The sequence below is a fragment of the Typopeltis vanoorti genome, chromosome 16 (assembly GCF_054136105.1).
Source record: "Typopeltis vanoorti isolate ZY-2024b chromosome 16, IOZ_Tvanoo_1.0, whole genome shotgun sequence".
Classification (NCBI taxonomy): domain Eukaryota; kingdom Metazoa; phylum Arthropoda; class Arachnida; order Uropygi; family Thelyphonidae; genus Typopeltis; species Typopeltis vanoorti.
The window spans coordinates 110,425,581-110,448,552 of NC_143564.1; the positions used below are offsets into that span (position 1 = coordinate 110,425,581).

Consider the following 22,972-nt stretch of genomic DNA (forward strand, 5'->3'; position numbering starts at 1 on the left):
AAAGATGCAATACCAGACTGTATACCCAAGGTCAGGAGAACAAATCAGGTAAGAGTTAAATGGATGACTAGTATCATTAAGTAGGAGCTGGGGGGGGGGGATGTTGTAGAAAATATATAAGAAGAAATGTGAACAGCAAGTTCATGAGCAGTACAAGATACAGGTGAGAAAGTTTATCAGCATGGCAAGGAAGGCAAAATCAGATTACAAGAAGAAATTAGCTGAGCAGGCTAAAGGAAATCCCAAAGAGTTCTTTTGGTTTATGTCAGGTAAAAGGAAGAATGATTATGGAAGGATAATTTTAATTTTAATTTTCACTTGGAGAGCAGTGAATGAGCAGAATGGATTGCTAGAGTGTTGTGAATACTCTGTCAGTCAATGATTTCATGGAGAAGCATGATAGGTATGGTGTGGATAGCTTGGATCTCTCACAATGAGGCTTCAGACTCCATGGGTTACACATATTATTATTATATAAATCTGTAATTTACAAAAATTATAGATTAACTTATTTGGGTCTTTCATATTAAATTTTATAAAATATATTTGACTCTTAATCTTACTAGCCAGACAATATGTGCCACTCATCATCATCAAATTCCTGACATGTACCCTCAAGGGGTGTACAGGATATTGTTATATCGATGTTTCTGTATGATTTATGCTTAATTAGTTGTTTACTTAAATCTATCCTTTCTTACCTAAAACCTTATACAATCAAAATCCTACAGGCTGTGCCATTGTTATATATTTACCTTTCATTATTTATTCTTTCTTCTCTTACTTTAATCTTATTCTTATATCTAGGATTGTTTCCTCTTCGGATACTGGCGAATTTATATTTTGCTGCGCCAGCCAGTATCCTATAGTAGAAAAGATCCTTACTCAGGGAGACAATACTAGATTCTTAGCTTTCTTACACAATATCTTATTTAAACTGATGTATAGATTCAGATTATTGCAGTCATGACCAAAATCTATATTTATATTCACTCTCTAAATCCTTCCCACCAAAATAGGCTCTATTTTTATAAGTGGTAAGTTGGAATCGTAATCAGGCATGACTCAGGTTCAGGTAAATATGACATGTTTATTGGAATATCTAAAACACAATACAAAATTCATACACTTATGCTCAATACTAAATAAAACTCGAATTAAGAGGTTAACTCTTTCTAAATTAATTAAATCTTATAAAGCATGCTAAACACAGTAACTGCATATTGGGATAGATAGCAAATGATATGAAGTTAAGCTAAATACCTTTCAGTAGTATTACTTGCAAGAAAACTAACAAACATTCTAACATTACTGAGATACTGAATTCTACTATTCTTATCGCATCAAGTTAATCCTATCGCATGCAAAATTACAAAAGATCTCTTCCAAACAATTCTTACTCTCAAAGGAGGTTAACTTTCTAAATAGAGACTGTCCACAGAGTTCTTTAGAATACAGTTCTTAATTTCATATTCGTAAACAATCTTCTCTCTTCTAATGAACTTTCACACAAAATTAGAATAATTGCACCTTACCGAGCTTTTTCTACGTCGTTCTGCACCACGTGTATGTCTGGATACTTCTTATCTATTGGCTGTTCATACGCCAACATAGGGGTTATGTTATCTTCATTCCTTCTGCCGAAAATGGACTGAAATCTTTGCATTTCAGGAACAACTCGATGGACTTTTCAGCGACGGCTTGATTCTGCTAGGACTGGAAATTTTACCTTCAGCTTTGCATAGAATCTTACTTCATTTTAAGAATGCTCGCAGTCCGACATCTTATCACAGACTTCACCCCCCCCTATGCGAAACTGCCCGCTAACTTCCGAACCACCAAAACAGGAAAACGTTACAACCAGAGAGAGTCTTCCGATATGGGATCAACCCCTTATATTCAGCTATAGAGCGCCCTCTTTTCTCAGTCCCCTTTTTGCACACGGCCCTTATCTTTTCACCCCTTTGGGTTCATCCTTCGCTTTTTACGACGCTGTTATACTTGATTCACATAATACATGGCAACCTAATTTTCCAAGTAAGCTATAGCTGCTAGCGTTACGCTGTGCATGTGTAGCTTTGTGCCTCACAGGAATTATTACTTAGCAACTTTTTAGATGACTCACAGTAAATTTTACATAGCTTAAGTGAGGCTTAAATTTAAATCAGATTATCTCTCTTTTTAGACATACTTAAAAATGAAATCTTAATATAATCACATCAGCTTAAATATAAGGCACTTGAAATAAAGAATACAAATTTTACATAAAGTGAAGAAGTTTCACTTTTAATTACAGCTGATGTGCAGGTATTTCTCTTTGTCAGCAAATCTTATATGTTAGATTCCAAATGAATGATTTCTTTCCAAGATTCCTTCATTTAGGATCTAACAATATTATGATAGTAATGATGTAAGTTCTTCATTGTAGCACTAACTTCCTATCAACAATTTTCCTGAAAATCAATCTGTTATCTGTCAAGACTCCAACATTATCAGATCTTATATTTCTGTCTTCTAAGGTACTTTTTACTGTATCTATCCACTTATATCTTGGTCTTCCTCTGGGTCTTTTTCTTGCCAACCTGGCAGAGAAAGAACACTTGTTTTGCTAATCTTTCCTCTCCTATTCTGTTTAAGTAACCATACCACCTGAGATTAGCTGTGCTAACACATTCCTGAATGTTAACAATGACAAGGTTTTTCCTAATATCCTCATTTTTAATATGATATTGCCATTGATGCCATCTGTTCAGACCCCTAATCGTTCTCAGGACTCTCATATCTGTGGTCTCTTGTCTTGGTCAAGTGTTTTATTTCTAACCCAGCTCTCAGCTCCATAAGTTAAAATTGGTTTGAACACTGTCTTGTACTGTGTCTTGTATATATGTATATATGTAAAATATAGTTTGAAATTGAAATTTCATTTTTCACCTGGTCAGACTATAATAAATTTAGTTTAATCCTTTATCCAAGTGTGTGCAAACAAAGTTTGCGTCTGAAAGTATCTTCAGGACTGGGGTAAAGTGGTACAACACCGGGCAACTCCTTGCAAAGGTGGAGCAAGCCACCAACACGTCTATCTCAGTATCTTCCATAATGCAAAACACAAGCTTGCTCCACCTTTGCAAGGAGTTGCCCGATGTTGTACCACTTTACCCCAGTCCTGAAGATACTTTCAGGCACAAACTTTCTTTGCACACACTTGGATAAAGTATTAAACTAAATTTGTTATAGTTTGAAATTCTTGAGTTGAATTTTTGATGTCCAATATTTTTATTGTTTTCACAATGGAGATATTGGAAAATTTACAGCATTTTTATGACATGTTAACCTATTTTGGCTTATATATGCCCTATATAATTTTGTTTTCTTATTTACTCTCAAATGGTCCATTTAAAACTGGAATTGAATTATGCAACAAATTTTAAATAGAAATCTTAAATACTAAATTTCACTGTTCTATCCAGCCAGTGCTGCATTATTAATATCAGTGTTTCTATCATTTTGCCAAATTTTGACTGTTAAAATTATTTGATTGAAACCTGATATATCCTAAATCTCGAATTTTATTTCATCTGGTCAGAACACAGCTACTGGAATATATAATTTTAATACATCTTGTGTTTTTCTCTTCTGCAGCAAGTCTGAATGAAATAAAAATTGGACTGAATCAAGAAATGGTTATATGGATTCTAGTATTTCAATAAAATCTATCCAGCAAATGTTTTGGAATAACTTTTACATAGATGAATGGACAAAATAATTCTAAAAAATGCTTATATATTTTGTGAAACTTTACATTTTGTGAAAAAACAAATTACATTTTATTAAAATTTTTCCATTTCCTCTCCAATTCTGTTTAAGTGACATACCAACCTGAGATTGAATTCAATGGAATTTTACTATTTCAGTGACACAGCTGACTTAGCTGTGTTTCCTCTACTTTCAAAAATGAGCCTAATAAAGTTTCTTACCTATTTCTTGTTAAGCCTATTTTTGGACATAGCTAAATTAGCTTATTTTATGAGGGCTGTTCAATAAGTAATAAGACTAATTTTACTTTCGCGAAACCACTCATCACGATATTAATTTCTGTGGAATAAAGAAATGTTGCTGTCTGTATTAACAAAAGAGGTTGATAGGTGGCGTATATGGGCTGATGTGTCAGAGTGTCATGTGACTAAACGCAAGCTTGTTTTGGCACCGCCTAAGAGCTGCGACCAGTCGTCGAAATAGAAGCGTCCTTGGAACAGCGTTATGCGATTAAATTTTGTGTGCGTTTGCAAAAATCAGCATCGGACACTTTTAACATGATACACGAAGCTTTCCACAATGAAGCAAGTGTTTTTTGCTGGCATAAAACTTTTAAGGAAGGAAGGCAAAATGTGGAAGATCTTGAACGTGAGGGAAGATCTTCAACGTCCATCACAGAGGCAATGATCAACACAGCAGCAATTATCATCAAGGAGGATCGCAGAATTACAGTACGCCAGCTGCATGTTGTCTTGAATATTTCTGTGGGAAGTGTTCACTCAATCATGGCTGAACATTTGGGACTGAAACGTGTTTGCGCCTGATGGATTCCCAAACTCTTGACATGGAGCAAATGCAGCATCGAATGGATGTGTGCACAGAATGGAAAGAAAGACTGGAACAAGAAGGCGACAACTTCTTAAACGCATCATTACAGCAGATGAAGCTTGGTTGTATCACTATGACCCTACAGTGAAACAACAAAGCAGTGAATGGAAGCATCTGTTTTCGCCTAACCCCAAGAAAGCAAAAACTGTAAAATCGGCTGGTAAAGTTATGACCATACTGTTTTTTTGACTACGAAGCCATTGTTTACCAACACGCTGTAGAACCCGGGAATAATGTAAACGGCTCATATTCTGCGGATGTTTTACGGACAATGGTACAGCACGTCAAAAGGAGGCGTCCATTGCTGAAGAATGGCTTCTTATTGCACACGATAATGCAAGGCCACATATTGCTGGTGGTGTAGTGGACATTTTGCAGAAGAACAACATAGATATCCTACCACACCCTCCATACAGTCCTGATCTCGCACCGTGCGATTTCTGGCTGTTTCCTCAGCTCAAGAAACCACTAAGAGGCTGCCGTTTCGAAAGCAACAAAGCATGTGTAAAAGCTGCGGAGGCGGTTTTGAAAGAACTCTCAAAAAACGGACTTTCACATGCGTTTAAGAAGTGGACGCAACGTTGGGACAAATGCATCGCGTCTCATGGTAGTTACTTGAAAAAGACCATGTAAATGATGACGATTAAAGGTAATCTGTTTTCTGTATAAATATAGTCTTATAACTTATTGAACAGCCTATAGATAAAGATAGCAGGCTTTTCCCCTTCCCAGAAACATAGTTTCAGTCATTTTCAGTACAAGTTTGCTTTTAATTCAAAATTTTAAATATAGGCTTCATAATTACATTTTTCTGTTATATTCATATTGCTTGTTACTGGTTAAAATAATGAAAAATTAAGAAACACTATACGTATATATATATATAATAATTAATATTGTAATCAAAACATTTACTAGGCAGTAACTGGTTTCAATTTAGAAGGCAAGTTACGACAGCCTTCAGTTGATTTTGACAGTGAACGAGTGCGATATGAACATCGCTTTGCTCCCTTTAGTAGTGTGATGACACCTCCACCAGTACAGTATGCTCAATATCATGAAATGACCAGACTTAGTAGATATATGCCTCGTCCAGTTCCAGAGGATTTGTATTTAGCTGCTTGCAAATGTTTTCAGCATGTGCGAATGCTATTGGAAAATCTTGCTGATCCAAATGAAGAGGTATGCCAAAATATTTATTTATATTTTTATTTTTAGCACAACATTTCAGTCTGACTATTTTTGAAACCATAATTCAGAACAAGTTATTATAGATGAGGAATGATACATTAAGTTAGTAATCTAAAATCCAATGCTTTGATTGCTTTTTAAAATTAAAATAGTGTATCCTTATATGAAATGATTATAATATATTTACACTGCTTTTTTTTTTTCTGAATCCACATAATTTATATTTATTGAGGCATAATACTATTAAGAATTGCCTTATGTTAACTTATGTTAATTATTGTTGTTTCAACTATGTATCACAGTTCTCAGTAAGTGAGAACATTTGGCAACTATTCTGACTTTTGTCAGAATAGTTGCCACTATGCTCTGTGACTACACTGACATTAACATGATCATGAAAGGCAGAGACCTTTGTGAATGTGTCATACTTGCTCATGGTATGGGCAGATTACAAATTGTGGTGTGTTTCCATTCAAACCAAATTACATACAAGGAGGAAAAGAATCTGTTTAAGGATATACTAGAAACCATTTATTAGGGAAATTGTATATGTAGTTTTTGTATTTAAATTATTAAAACTGCAGTATTGTATGTGAACATTGATGAGACTTGAATAATGTGTAAATGATTAGCAAGTTTAAGGAGAGAAAGTACAAGCTGAATAGAATTATATTCATCATCGTTATTAAATTTCTAATATTACCATCAAGTAGTGTAGAGGATACTGTGATGGTATGCTTACTAAATAGCTTAAGGAAATTACAACTGCATTAAAATAAATTTTAATACACTTCCAATATATTGGCAACATCACATTGCCATTTTCACAGGAACTTAGAAACAAGACGTGCACGAAAGCACAATACACAGTAAATGAGGACGAAGCAGGAAACTATTATTTCTCCTAAAAGTCCTGATGGTGCCCCCTAGTGGGAAATGTAGGTATTCATGGCTGTTTGGGCTGAAGGCCTTCTGATGTAGATTTCCCAAATTTCGGGCAGTCTCATGCAACCAAATTTGTTGAGGTTTTGTTTGATTATATGAATACCCTTTCATATTTGAATTTACTACGGTGTATTATCGTGGCTTTCTTCCATTGTATTCTATGGCGGGTATCCAGAACATGGTCTGCAAGACCAGAGCAGCTATATTGGTGAAACCGGATGTAGTCCTTGTGTTCTGAAATTGTGATATTAGCTGTCCTGCCTGTTTGGCCAAAGTAGAACAGCTTATAGCTGCAACAGACCTGGTACACACCAGGTAGGTCTAAGGGAGGAGGTTGGTCTTTAGTGGAGCAGATAAGGGATGCCAATTTTCTATATGGTCTGTAACAAGAAGTCAAGTCATGTTTTTTTTATGATTTTTGTAATTTTTTCCGAGGTGCCTCGGATATAGGGAATGGTTATGGATTTAGAGTAATCCTTGTTCTGAAGGGGGGGGGGGGGGGGGGGTGTTGTGGTTTATTGGATTCAATATTTTTTGGATTTTTTTTTTTGGGGGGGGGGGGGTAGCCATTGACTGAGAATGTGGTTAGGGCATTGTCATTTGAACAGATAAGTTTAGCCCTGTTGTATAGTGTCTTAATGACTCCATATTGTTGCGAGGGAGGGGGAATTGTTGGTGGATGTATCTGCCTGCGTGGATGGGTTTTCTATAAACTGAGAAAACCAAGGTTCCATCAGGCTTGTGGGTGACTAGTGTGTCTAAGAAGGGAAAGCAATTGTTTTTTTTCTTCTTCCAGGGTGAACTTGATTCTGGGGTGTTGGTTGTTTAAGTGTGTTAGGAAGGAGAGGAGTGCATCAGAGCCATGTGGCCAAATAGCAAACGCATCATCAACATAGCGAAGCCATATTGTTGGTTTTTGTGTGGCAGAGTTTAAGGCTTTCTCTTCAAAAGTCTCCATAAAAAAGTTGGCCAAGGGTGGGGAGAGTGGTGAACCCATGGCTGTCCCCTCTATTTGTTTGTAGAATTTTCCTTGCCAAACAAAATAGCCTGAGTTCATTGTGAACTTAAATAGGGCTGTGATATCGGGAGGAAATTTAGCTTGGATTAGCTCTAAGGATTCTTTGAGTGGGACATTTGTGAATAAGCAGGAGGCATCAAAACTGACCATTAAGTCAGTGTGTTGGAGTGTAAAGTTTTCTATGCTGGCTTTGAAGTGGGCTGAGTTTTTTATTTGTGAAGGTGTGTTGCCAGTATAGTGTGTGAGAGCTTTGGCCAAATGTTTAGCTAGTTTGTATGTGGGGGAATCAATGCCATCCACTATGGGACATAATGGCACATTTTCTTTATGTATTTTAGGGAGTCCATATATATATGGGGGGGGGTATGGAGTTAAACGGTTTCAATTTGTTAGTGACTTCTACAGGCCAAGAGGTGACCTTCTTAAGGCGCCTGTGGAGTTTTCTAATTTGTGAGTTGGTGGATTGTACTCGATAGGGAGGTAAGTAGCCCAATCTAACAATAGATAAGCTTACCCTGTGTAATCCATTGGGTTAAGCAATACTGTTGTGTTCCCTTTATCTGCTTTGGTGATTATTATTTCCTTGTTTTTCTTTAATTCTTGCAGAGCTTTGAATTCCTTATTGGGCATGTTTGTTTTTGGTGGTTTTGCTTTGGTCAGAACACAAGCCACATCCAGCCTAATATCGTTGGCGACGTGGTTTGGAATGTGTCATATCCCGCGTTCAATTTGTGTCATAATGCCTTCAATAGGTATTCTTCCTTCTGGGCGCAATAGCGAAGTTGTGGCCACGTGAGAGAGCATCGAGTGCTTCAGGTTTCAAACTAATTGACGAAAGGTTGACTATCGTGTCAGTAGGAATTTTGTGGTTTGGAGGTCAAGTTCTTTTTTAAATTCTCAAATTTCTTGATGTGTCGTTCTCGTACTTTTTTAAATTCTTTATCCACAGCAGTGCAAGAGATGTCGTATATAATAGACCAAATCTTGTGGTTTAAGGTGCTGGAAACCTCTTCTTCGAGTGCGTGGATAGCTAAATTAGCGTCATTCAGGGAACAGCAAGTAGTGGCGCTTTGTTCCCTGAGCAAAGCTTGGCTGGCACGGTTATAAATTCAGAGAGCCTTTTGTAAAAAGAACTGGTGCTTGAATTGAGATTCCATCGCACGTGAGGCCTGCCATTACGGTAAATTGAAGTTGAAGCTATCAAGACTACTGAATCGTCTCTCTTTCCTAAAACACTGCGGGATAACCAGGTATTCCCTAACTGTGTTAAATTCAAGCACTGGTTCTTTTCACAAATGGCTCTCTGAATTTATACACTGCGCTGGCCAAGCTTTCCTCAGGAAACAAATCGCTGCTACTCGCCGTTCCCTGAATGATGCCAACTTAGCTATCCAGGCACTCGAAGAAGAGCTTTCCCAGCACCATAAACCACGAGATTTGGTCTATTTTATACGACATCAAGAAATTTGAGAATTTAAAAAAGAACTCGACCTCAAAACCACAACTTCCTACCGACATGGTAGTCAACCTTTTGTCAATTAGTTTGAAACCTGAAGTACTCAATGCTCTCTTACGTGGCCACAACTTCGCCATTGCGTGCAGAAGAATACCTGCTGAAGATATTATGATACAAATTGAACGCAGGATACAACACCTTCTAAACCACATCGCCAACAATATTAGACTGGGTGTGGCTTGTGTTCTGACCAAGCAAAACCACCAAAACCAACATGCCCAATAAGGAATTCAAGCTCTGCAAGAATTAAAGACAAACAAGGAAATAATAATCACCAAAGGGAACACCACAGTATTGCTTAACCAAACGGATTACACAGGTAAGCTTATCTATTGTTAGATCAGGCTACTTACCTCCCTATCGAGTACAATCCCATCAACTCACAAATTAGAAAACTCCACAGGCTCTTTAAGAAGGTCACCACTGCAGAAATCACTACCAAATTAAAACTGTTTAACTCCATACTCCCGCATATATATAGACTCCCAAAAATACATAAAGAAAATGTGCCATTATATCCCATAGTGGATGGCATTGATTCCCCCACATACAAACTAGCTAAACATTTGGCCAAAGCTCTAACACACTATACTGGCAACACACTTTCACACATAAAAAACTCAGCCCACTTCAAAGCCAGCATAGAAAACTTTACACTCCAACACACTGACTTAATGGTCAGTTTTGATGTCTCCTCCTTATTCACAAATGTCCCACTCAAAGAATCCTTAGAGCTAATCCAAGCTAAATTTCCTCCCGATATCACAGCCCTATTTAAGTTCACAATGAACTCAGGCTATTTTATTTGGCAAGGAAAATTCTACAAACAAATAGAGGGGACAGCCATGGGTTCACCACTCTCCCCACCCTTGGCTAACTTTTATATGGAGACTTTTGAAGAGAAAGTCATATGGCTTTGCTATTTTGATGATGTGTTCGCTATTTGGCCACATGGCTCTGATGCACTCCTCTCCTTCCTAACACACTTAAACAACCAACACCCCAGAATCAAGTTCACCCTGGAAGAAGAAAAAAACAATTGCTTTCCCTTCTTAGACACACTAGTCACCCGCAAGCCTGATGGAACCTTGGTTTTTTCAGTTTATAGAAAACCCATCCACGCAGGCAGATACATCCACCAACAATTCCCCCTCCCTCGCAACAATATGGAGTCATTAAGACACTATACAACAGTGCTAAACTTATCTGTTCAAATAACAATGCCCTAACCACAGAACTAAACCACATTCTCAACACTTTCTCAGTTAATGGCTACCCCCCCCCCCAAAAAAAAAAATCCAAAAAATATTGAAACCAATAAACTACAACCCCCCCCCCCTTCCTTCACAACAAGTATTACTCTAAATCCATCACCATTCCCTATATCCTAGGCACATCAGAAAAAATTACAAAAATCCTAAAAAACATGACTTGACTTCTTGTTACAGACCATATAGAAAATTGGCATCCTTTATTTGCTCCACTAAAAACCAACCTCCTTCCCTAGTCCTACCTGGTGTATACCAGGTCCCTTGCAGCTGTAAGCTGTCCTACTTTGGCCAAACAGGCAGGACAGCTAATATTAGAATTTCAGAACACAAGGACTACATTCGGTTTCACCAATATAGCCTCTCTGGTCTTGCAGACCATGCTCTGGATACCCGCCATAGAATACAATGGAAGAAAGCCACGATAATACACCGTAGTAAATTCAAATACGAAAAGCTAGTCGTGGAATCAGCCTCAGCCCTAAGAAACGATCCAAACCTCAACAAATTTGGTTGCATGCGACTGCCCCAAATTTGGGAAACCTACATCAGAAGACCTTCAGCCCAAATGGCCAAGAATACCTACATTGCCCACTAGGGGGCACCATCAGGACTTTTAGGAGAAAGAATAACTTCCTGCTTCGTCCTCATTTACTGTGTGTAGTGCATGTGTCTTGTTTCTATGTTCCTGTGAAAATGGCATTGTGACGTTGCCGAAATATTGGAAGTGTATTAAAATTTATTTTAATGTATATTGTATTGTACATTGTAATTTCCTTAAGCTATTTAGTAAGCATGTATAACCAACGTCTAAGCCTTTCCACGAGAATTACTGTGATTGTACTGTACAATTAACTTTATTACTGATCCCCTATCAACAATTTTTCTGTAATGATGAATGTGTGGATTTTTGACGTTTAAAATCAAATTATAAGGAGGAATACATTAGGTTTGCTGTATTAATACAAATAAATGATACCGACTAGTTTTGCCACATATACATGTGGCTTCTTCTGGGTTAGGATTAGGATGAACAAAAAATTTACATTAAAAGGCTAACAGTAACTGACATTACTAAAATATAGAAACATATAGGAACTATTGCAATATAAGTTAAAAAGAAAACGTGGAGCACAGAAACTGGCATGGGTCAGCTATTGTTCAGTGATGTGAGTATGATAGTTGGCTGGAAAGTTAGTCTGACATGCAAAAATATCTAATGAGCAATTTCCAAATATCACATAAGATCATACTTGTTTCTATTTAGTGTGCCTTGTGAGCAGGTGACCATAGTAAATTCTTCTATGTTGCAGGCAGTGAAATTGTCCTCTGTATAAGTCATAATCTTTTATCCCATTTAATGTTATGATGTGTGTGTAGGAAAATTGAAAAGCTAGGCTGGCAATCTTGAGAGAAAATCTACTAATCACCCTTTTCTTGAGCTTATAACACCTAGTTTTTGTGATATATATATATATATATATGGTGCAAAGAGGATGAATGTAGGCAATAGCCTGTATGAGCAGGCTTGCAGTATACACTAAGAGAGAAGCTGCGTTCAACTTTTTTCGAAATTAAAACATCTAAGAAAGATGTGAACCCTATTACTGGAGATAAAGAAAAACTGAAGAAGAATTGCATTCTCTACTCCAACTACTTGCAAGCAACAGATATTCTAAGAAAATAGTACAAAGAATACTATTCTCTATTTCTGTTCCACAACAAAATCCTGACATTCTCTACAGAACTTCTCTTTCCATCCCTTAGTGGTAAACTTTCTCTCAAGATTGCCAGCCTCCTCAAATCTCATGATATAAGAGTAACTTTCAAGCTCATTTTGACTATATGATGTTTATTACATTTGCCTAAAGACCACAACCCTTTCAACAAACATCCTGGGGTTTATTCCATATTCTTGTGGCATTTCTTACATAGGGCAGACATCTAGAAGTTTGGAAATCAGACAAAAAGAGCATATTAGAGATGTCAATAACAACAGAGAAGACATATCAGGTCCAACTTTTCATTTTTTCCACACACATCATCACACATTGAATGGAATAAAATCTCCATGCCTTACATAGAGGACAACTTCACTGTCTGCAACATAAAAGAATTAGCTATGGTCATCTACTCACACTCATTAGAAACCAAAGTATGATCCTATGTGATCTTTGAAAATCGTTCACTCAGCATGATAGTTGGCTGACTTTTCAGCCAACTGTCATGCACACATCACTAAACAATAGCTGATCATGCCAGCTTCTACACTCTGCATGTTTTTAACTTATATTGTAAAGGTTCCTACATGTTTCTATACTTTAGAAATGTTATGGTTCATGTTAACCTTTTATTGCACTGTTTGTCTAACCGAGAAGAAGGCATAAGTACATATATGTAGTGAAACTAGTTGGTTTCATTTATTTGTATTAATACTGCCAAATAAATCCAATGCATCCCTTCTTATAATTTTCCTTTAAATTAGTCTATTACTTGTCATCACTTCCAACACCTGTATTGCTAACCTTTACTCTCCCATTCTGTTTAATTTACCCTACCACCTTAGTTTAGCTTTGTTCACACATTTGTGAATTCAAACAATGTGTGATTCCATTCCTAATCATTTCATTTTTCATGTGATTCTTCCATTGATTTCCTTTGTCTCAGAACTCTCATATCTGTGGTCACTAGTCATTGATTAACTGTTTTATTTCTAATCCAACTCTTAGATCCCTAAGTTAAAATTGGTTTGAATGCTGCCTTATATACAGTTGCTTCAGTATTTTGGTAATTTCCCTCTTATTTATATAAATTTATTCACCTGGCTTATCACCATACCAGCTTTGCTTATTCCATTGTATATTTCCATATTTAATATCTTCTTCACAGAAACTTTGCCTAAATAGCTTAAATATTATACTTCTAAGTTTCCATTCAGAATGCAGTGGAAATTATCCATACTCCAGCCTATTTTCATAGTTTTTGCCTTTTTATTTCTGATTTTCATCCCAATTCTGTTATAGCTAGCTATTATTCAATTTAGTTAAAGAATCCTTGATGCTTGCACTGGATTTGTTTAGGAGTAAAATATTATCGGCATAACATGAGGAGTTAATTGTAATATGCTCAATTTTAATATAAGGTTTAATGCCACTTTTTGTTGTAAGAATAAAAGTGGATCATCCATATGATGAATAAAAGTGGAAATAGTGTGCATCCCTGTCTTATACCTGTTTTTACTTCAGATCATATTCCTGTACATTCCTCAGTTCTAACTGATGAATTAAAACTTAAATATAGGCTATGTTCCTGTATAATGCTGCATTTCTCCTATAGTGTAAAATCTCATGCGATTAATATAGTTAACTTGTTGAGCTCGATTTTACAAGGGGTTTCAAACCTAAATAATGTAGAAATAATGATGTAAGATTTCTTTTGTCTGAATATAAATTAACTGTCTTGAAAAATGTATTAAATATTTCTTGGTTGAATATTGCTTAAAATTAGAGAAAATGGATTAAGTGATATTAACATTGTAAGTCAGCAAAAAGAATAGTGTATCAAAAAAAGTGTATCAATTGCAAACAAATTGAGCACCTGAAGCAAAGACTTTCGGCGAGAAGACCAGAGTGACGTTACCACATCGACAAGTAATCACGGACATTCCAAAGTTGGGAACAAAGATCAAGGAGCATATTGAAGGGGATGAGAAGGCAGTCAAAAGAAGAAAAAGAAAGAGAGGGGGAAGAGATTATGAGGACGACTACTGCCACAACTGCCAGTGTTTTGGTTCCCTTATTATCTGAACAGAAGAGTGGAGAAGAGGCGATGACTAGGAGTATGTAACTGGAGGCCTGGCACCCATCGTCAGAGCTACGTCATCAGCAATTCCTTGTAGAATGTTCCAGAAGGCTTCCAACGAGCATCTGACAACATGTCCCACTGTGTAGCTGACTGCAAAATGTTTAATGTCAGGTCAGCGAATAGCCACAAGTGGAGCAAGAGTAATAGAGTACAGAAATGTCCAAGACAAGAACGTGTCCTGTGTAACAGCAAAGATTCAAGATATCCCGACTGAGGCTTTGTTCATGAAAGAGGACTGTGCGTTTACAGAAAGAACTGTGAGTAAACACGTGATGTTGTTATTTTCTTTGGAACATAGATAAGTAAGAATTGTATATAAGTGATACAAAAGGTCGTGGTTAAGTTTTGTAAAGTGTTGTATAAAATTAGGGTAGAGCAAGTGTATATGTTATACTGGTAGAAAGAAAAATCCTGAAGGTAGTTATGTAAGAGGGAACAGTTATTCTATACTTATTGTAAAGTATGCATTTTATAATTCTAAGTAGAGTGTGAATATTGAGTGAATGCATAATGTATATAATTGAATGGTAAAATATTTTGCTGAAGTTTGATATGTTAAGAGAATCAATTGTTTCCCATATGTTGTAATATCAACTACTTAGTTAGAATAAAATGTTTTGTTTGAACAACAGTTGATCTGATCATTTGCCAATATACTATCTCAAATAAATTTTGTTCCTGTGTGCATGAGTTGATCTAGTATAGCCACGACTTGCTGTATGGTTTGGAAGATTTTAGCTGAGACCTTACCTATGTTTCTGTTCTTAAACTCTATTATTTCTTCCAGACTAGTGCAGTCGTAAATAAAAATAAATTTGTCTGGCAAAAGAGTCTGAGAAAATAAGTATACCGCAATCGTATAGCCGGTGATAGTTACATATAGAGTTAGCTTTACATGTGGTAGGAGCTAAGGACAAGAAAGAAAGGGGGGGGGACAAATTTTAAGACAGAAGGACTTAGAGTAGGGAGAGTTAAAAATTAACAAGATTAGGCAAAACTTAGAAAATAGCATAAGTTTTACATATGGTGCAGCCCGACTAGAAAACAGATTAGTAACAATTAGGAAAAACCATACTTATGAAAATAACGAATAATAATAATAATAATAATATTATTATTATTATTATTATTACTTAACACCTCCAGGGAGTCCATACAACTCTCCGTCTCCACCAATCCATCCACCGTAACTACCTTCCTCATCTACACCAACGGCATCTACTGCCCACCATCACCACTAGTATTTTCAAAGGCTGGAGAGCAGATAAGCTAACCACTCAGCCAACCTGGCTGGTGAATAAAACGAGTAATAACACCCAAAAATTTTACGATAGAAATGTAGCATTTTGAAAACTTTCCTCTTGGTATCTTGTATGCTTTTTTTCCAAATCTGCAAAACTCAATACAGATCCATATTATATTCCCATGATTTCTCGCCTGTTTGTTGTGAAGTGAAAATCTAATCGTGACAGTCCCCATTTGGCCTAAAATCAGCTTGCTTTTCCTCTGAATTTCTCTTCCATAAATTTTCTTAGCTTCCTCTCAAGTATCATCAATGTCCATGGGTTCAGCATGCATTGGTGTCTGATGCCATGTCTCTATTCATTGTCAAGTGACTCAAATCCTGCAAACTCTTTCACATCATCTACCCACTCTTGCTTTGGCCATCCTCTTCTGTTTATACTGTTCACTGTACCAAAACATCACAGTTGTGATCTTTCTACTGTTATCCATTCTGCAGATATGCCAAAAAAAGCTTTAGTTTCCTTCGAATTATTTTCTGCATATGATTCTCTTTGCAGTTTTCTTTGCTGGACATTTCTTCATTTGTTACCTTTTGCACTCATCCAATTCGTAGGATCTTTCTATGGCATGTTTTTTTGTAAGCCAATATCCTTCTCACAGTCTTTGATCATTGCCAATGTCTTACAACCATAGAGAGTGCTTGTGAATGTGCATATTCCCAGCACTCAGCTTTATGGAAAGGCCCACTGATTTACTTTTCCATTTCTTGTCCATTGCCTGTACACTTCTGCTTTTGTTATCTGAGATCTTATCTTTTATTTTAATGATAAATCTTGAGATATCTATCTCTCAAGTATGTTTGCATAAATTCTTACCTGGAACACTCAGGAGTCCTCTGTAATTCTTACATTCAGTTTTATTTCTCCTTTTTATAATTGGGAACTATGAGAGCTTTACTCCAGTCATCTGGAATTCAACCTTCTAACTAGGCTTTCTGATTTATGCAGTCACTGCATATTTCAACATATTTGATCGAAAACCATCTACTCCAGCTGCCTTCCACATCAGGGATTTCTTCTAATTGTCATCTCCATTTCAAGGGTTGATATATATTCCTGACTGAATTCTTCTTGATTACTTCCCACATTTCTGAAACTACTTATCTCATTTAATAAGCTTTCAAAGTAATTACTCCAGATATTCAGAATATGTTTTTATATCACTTTATCATTTCTGATTCCTTTTACAACGTTTTCCTTTATTTCAAAGTTTTTTGTTCACTAGTCCCTCCAGAATATCTTGTTACCTTCATTATATTTATCTTCTGTATTCTTACCAAAATCTTGCCATAGCTTTTTTTAGCTACTTTTACATAGTGCTTAGCTCTCTTACCCTCTTCTCTGTATTCTCTCAGGGCAGCATCTGCCAAGTTACTTGCTAGGAACTTGATATTATTATTATTTTTATTAACACTAGATCACAATGGAGTCTAAAGACTCCTCATAGGAGGCACTGTTAGACACAAAGCAGTGCATTCCACTCACCAACCACTCTTCATGCAAAGAACCTGTTTCTTATGCCTCTGTTCCCACCCTCCTTATACACCATTCAGATATGTCCCTTTGTTCTACCCCTTTCTCCCATTCTATGAAAAATTCTTCCACATTAACCTGGTAACACTCCTTAACCAACTTAAATGTCTTAATCATATCCCCCTCTCTTCCTCCTATTCACAAGGCTTTGCAAACTACATTCCCTCAATCTGTTCTCAAATCCCACTTCCCAAAGACCTTAGTCAGTCTTCTCTGGACCCTTTCCAATATATCCTCATCACCATTAGAACCAGGATACCAAATCTGTGCACAATAATCCATATGATTATTGGAACCAGAACTTCTTTATTTCTACAAGTAACGGTCCTGTGCATCATTGCCATAATCTGATGTGATGTCTTCACAACTTCACAGTGTGACTTCTGATCCTTGTCCACCACTACTCCAAAGTCTCTTTTCTTTTCAACTTCCTCTAAAACTTCTTTGCCAAGCATATACTTTGCATTCCATTGTTTTCTACCAAATTTTAGAACCTTAAACTTTGCAACATTGAATTGACAGGCCCATACTGTTGCCTACTCATACAAACTATTCAAATCCTCCTGTAAAGCCACAAGATCTAATTGATTCCTCTTCACTGTCCCGTTTTGCATCATCTGCAATCACCAGTTAAACCCATCCCAATATCATTAACATACAAATTAAATAGCATCTAATATTATAAATCTGCTTATGTACTATAACAAGGTGACAAATATATGACCTCCCTTTAACAAATCCATGCCGACAAGCACAAAGAATACCACTGTTATCAACCCACTTTTTATCTCTCACCAGCCTCTCCAATACCTTATCTACAACTCCAGATATACAGATTGGCCTATAATTTGTTGGCTTAGCCTTATCACAACCTTTGTGAAGGGGAAACAATTTTTGCCTTCCTTCCACTCCTTTGAGACTTATGCTGTTGTAAGACTTGTTACAACAGGTAGGCCAAGGCTGATGATAACTCCTTGGAACATTCTTTTAAGACACATGGTGATATGCCATCAAGTCTCATTGCCTTATTGGCATCTAGTTTACTTAATTCCTCATATATCTCTAGCTCGTTCACAATTAAGTCTTTTCTCATTTCATTCTCTATACTTGAGCTTCTGATTTCACACTGAGGATGAAACACCTTGATGAACTGCTCACTGAATACCTCAACTATGTCCTCTACAGCAATTACCAATCTCCAACTTTCATCCATTAACATCATCTTACCATAATCATTCTTCTTTCTACTTGCCACATATTGAAAAAACCTATGGCAGTTTTTCTTGGCTTGATTTGCTCATTTCTGCTTGTGCTGCAGTTTTGTTGTCCTTACCAACTGAGTCACTCTTCTGGCCTGCCCTTTATCTCTTCGTGCAACTGATTATTACCATTATTCATCTTGTGATGCCTCCATTTTACACCTACCTTATTCAGCCTTTTTGACCTTTGGAATACATTCACACATTGATGCTGTTATCTATTTCTTTGTCAGTTCCCAAGCAGCGTTTATTTCCTTACCGCTCAACTCCTCGTTTCAAGCTACAGCTCCAATCTGTCTCATAAGCTTGTCATAATCACCAGCCTTGCATTTCCCCATATATCCTTAACTCACAGAAGCCTTCTGGCTAGCCACAACCAATGTGATCAATGTACTTTTTTTATTTTCCACGACTGTCTCTTTACCTTCTTGTGCCCACCAGGAAATTCAAATTTTTCTTTCCTTGCAGACAACATGCTTCTGTAGCTTAATCAATTAATGTTTTTTTTTTCTTCAGAATTTGCCACTAATATTCCAGCATTTGGTTCTTGTTTTTAAGCTTTACTTTTTTTTCTTGAATGATATCTCTATAGTCTAGTCTAGTCTACAGTATACACATCTAAAGGTGCTTGCCTTTATTTTAAAACTTTTTTTACATAATTTTCTTTTCAGTATGATATTCATTTTTATCCTGTTTAAAACAAAGTAACAATCACTTTCTGTTTCAGATCCTACTCCAAATTTTCCAAAACATTTCTGTATGTCTGGATTAATTCACACCTTGCTGTTTAGCTCTCCAACAAGGACCAGCTTTGCTATTTTCTTTATGTGAGCTGCTTTCTCTAATGACTTGAAAAGTTCCTCAACTCCTTCCTTAGCTGAATTTTCACTGCGACCATATATACAAATAAATGTCATTGTCCAATTCTCCTTTTTGAAATTTGCACTCATAACTCTACTTGTTGAGTGCAAATTAACTTATTCAGCCTTTTGATATGATGTTAATCTTTGTGTTTAATGCTCCTTTCTACTCCTTCCTTTTCTAAATAATAAATATAACATCTTATATTTATTATTTAGCAAGACCTCACCTGTTTTATTCTTCTCATTACTCCTCTAGTTCTACCAATTTGGCTTCTTTTCCATCGATATGTCCTATGTTGATGGTTTCTGTCTTCGGCTCTACTGAAGTTAAGTTTGTGCTGTAACTGACTTTTCAGTGTTCACTTTGGTTCTCTGATGGAAACAGCATTGGCCTTGTTTAACTGGGCAGCAACACCTCAGCTGTCACAATTCCATTATGTTTTACCATCAGGTTTGCTTCTGTTGTAAGCCAATATAGGATACAGTTTGTGGTTAGCTAAATTCCAAAGACCAATCCTCACCTTCATGGGGGTGCACCCATGAAGATTAAAATTTATCATTATGTTGAAAGCTGCAGTCAATTCTCCACATTCCTTAAAGGTTATATGAAGGTCTTCTCCCAGTTTTCTAGCATTGGTCCTTTAGCAATCCAAAATGTATTCATTATTGACAAATTAGTTATGAAGAATTTACAGTTGTGTTATTAAGTGTTCAGCAAGTTGCTGCAAATTAGAACAAATTACATTTCATCCTATCATCTCTAGACATATATGTTTGCATTTGTGATGGGTATAATTTGACCAGGGTGTGGACTTATGAGGAGAAGGAAAGACTCGTTGTGAAACCTAACCGTTATTAACATCACCTGTATGTATTGGTCACATAGTAATGAAATGAGAATGATTATGCATACAAGATCTCCATCTCCCACACACACACACACACACTCATTCAGGCACCATACTGCATAGACACAAGCAGAACAAAGTAGAAGTTTTATTGTAATACCTAATACAGTAATGTCCTAACAACCTGTTTCAAAATAATAAGAGAACTTTAGTCTAAGAATTTTGGACAATTTCATATCCTAGCCTATTCTTTTACCCCAAAGAAGGAAAGTACCTAAGTTTTTGGAGTTTACTGCTAAGAAATGAATGAAAAATGCTATTAATCTTTTATCCTTTTTTTTTTTTTCTAAATCACTTGGGGCAAAAAAAAAGATGGTGGAAATAAGAAATACTGAAACTTTGTGAAAACTCTGCAAACATATGCCAGAGACTGTTTCATACAGAAATATATGTGAAATGTCAGTGGAATTTTGAATTATCTTTCATTAATGAAATCAGTGAAAGTTTATAATTATTTATAAAATTGAAATGATTGTGTTGTTGTCTGCTTTTTACACATTTGATTATATTTGCAGTGACTATAGGGTAGATAAAAATGTGAACTGTACTGCTAACATTTTCATTCAATGCCAATATGTAAAATTATTGCTCAAGTTCACTGAATTGATAATTAGAAACACAATAAATTTTTCTTCCCAATAAGTTCACATCTTTCTCTACCTTTCTTAGCTCATCTTTTTATTATTATTTTTTTAAATGTTCAGATGTAGAAAATATACATTATTATACTGTTCATCATGCTAGTATATTCAGCGCAACCTTGATATTGCTTCAGTTAAATGGGGATGGGGGGGTGGTGAAGTGCTGAATTTAATGATTGCCTTTTTTTTTTGTTGTTGTTGTTGTTGTTTTGTAGATAATTTACGATTATAATAAATTTGAAATATTGTTAGGAGCATTCATATATGCTTCACTAGTTGGTTGCAGAAACTAACTGATTTTTATAATTCAGATTTTCACAAATAAGGTTTTCTTTGATCACTTGATTGTAAGGTAACATTAAATTTGGGATTTTTTATACTACCAATAGCACACAAATACTAATTTTTTAAATATAGTTCTGAGGAAAAAAAATTTATCTGGCATGCCATATACATTGAAAAATTTATAAAAATGTTCACACCTAGCTCACAACACACATGGGACAGAGCCCAGTATGTGTTCACTTGATAATTACAGTGGCTATATATATTGTCTTAGGTATATTTCCTTAAGGATGGTTTTAGAAAGGACTTAATTTATAAAGTTTTTAAAGAGGGTTAGTTATCTTAAAATAAGGTGAAACTGGGACAAAATTGGGGGAGGAAAACATTCATTTCTTAAATTACCATATTTTTTTAATTTTTAGATATCAAAATGATGTACTTACAAATCAGAATAAAATACATTTTCAGGCTGGACTGGCAATGGTATGTGCTTCCTGAAAAGATTGCCTCACATAAATATGGAAGGCTGATAAGATGTAGTGTTTTGTGTTTGTTAAAACTGAATATCCTGTGCAGTAAATTTTCATTAATGAGAGTAGTACATATTAAAATAAAGTGGGGTTCTTAACGGTCAAAGCTGTATAACTGAGAGGAGGCCTTTACATAGCTTTAAAGGAATGCAGAGAACCAACCAGCGCTTCTGACCTAATATGCAATCCTCTCCTTCTTGTGGTGCAGCCTGTTGGGTATCTACCTGGATAAACAAACGAGGATGGGCTGGGAGTTTTGAGATTTAGCCAACAAAGTTGTATTCTTTATTTAAACCACAATGTAAAATGATGGTACAACATGACAGAATTTCATGTCGGCTGGGGTGTCTCCCGATTAAACAAGACCCTTGTTGTTTTCATCAGGAAACCAGGGTGAACAGCAAAAAGTCAGCTGCTGGAACAAAATCTGAAACACATATCAACTCAGCATCACCAGAGTTCAAGATCAACTATCAACATGAGAAGCCTGAATGGCAAAGAAATGGAACCAGCAGAAGAATTAGAATTGGATAAGTACCAGATTGACATAATAGGGGTAACTGAAACAAAAGAGAAAAAACTGGTGGGATCTTTCTAAGCAATAAATACAGAATAGGAAATGTTATATTCAGGCAATAACAATCAAGGAAAAGAAGGAATAGCTATGGTATCCAACACTAAATACGAGGCTAATCTTCTTGAATGTTAGGCAATATCAAGTAGAGTGATGTAGGCAAATATCAAAATGAGGAAATGGACAAAGACTTATTTGTGTCTATGGGCCCACAGAAGGTTCTACTAAGGTAGAAGTGGAGGAATTTTTTTTTTGAGGCTTTGAAGAAAGCTACCGACACAGTGAAAAAAGAAAAGTTGGTCCTTGTTGGGGACCTAAATAGCAGAGTGGGAAATGATTGTCAGATATACAGAAATATTTTGGGAAAATTTGGACAAAAGAGCAAAGCTAATAATGACCAATACTTATTGGATTTCTGCTCAGGATATGGACTGGTTATTACTAACACAATGTTCCAACATAAAAATGTGCACAAATTCACATGGAGAGAAGAGGCAAGGAATAAAAAAAAATCTCATTGATTATGTTATTGTTGATAGGGATGTTTTCTTCCTGCAGGACACCAGAGTGTAGAGAGAATTTGAAATTGGAAGTGATCACCATTTAGTCTTGAGCAGAATAAAATTGAATTT

At 36.1% G+C, this 22,972-nt stretch overlaps 1 protein-coding gene across 2 annotated transcripts in view; it reads left to right on the forward strand.

Moving 5' to 3' along the window:
• The window catches only part of Naa35 (N-alpha-acetyltransferase 35), a 440,678-nt gene that overhangs the window by 389,774 nt on the left and 27,932 nt on the right, over positions 1-22,972 (forward strand). Inside the window, exon 18 of one of the 2 annotated variants that reach the window (XM_090406587.1) lies at positions 5,560-5,823. In XM_090406587.1, the coding sequence (XP_090262713.1) occupies positions 5,560-5,823 (264 nt within the window). Of the gene's footprint in view, positions 1-5,559; positions 5,824-22,972 lie in introns of those variants that run through there. The other variant, XM_090406588.1, reaches the window with a different exon arrangement.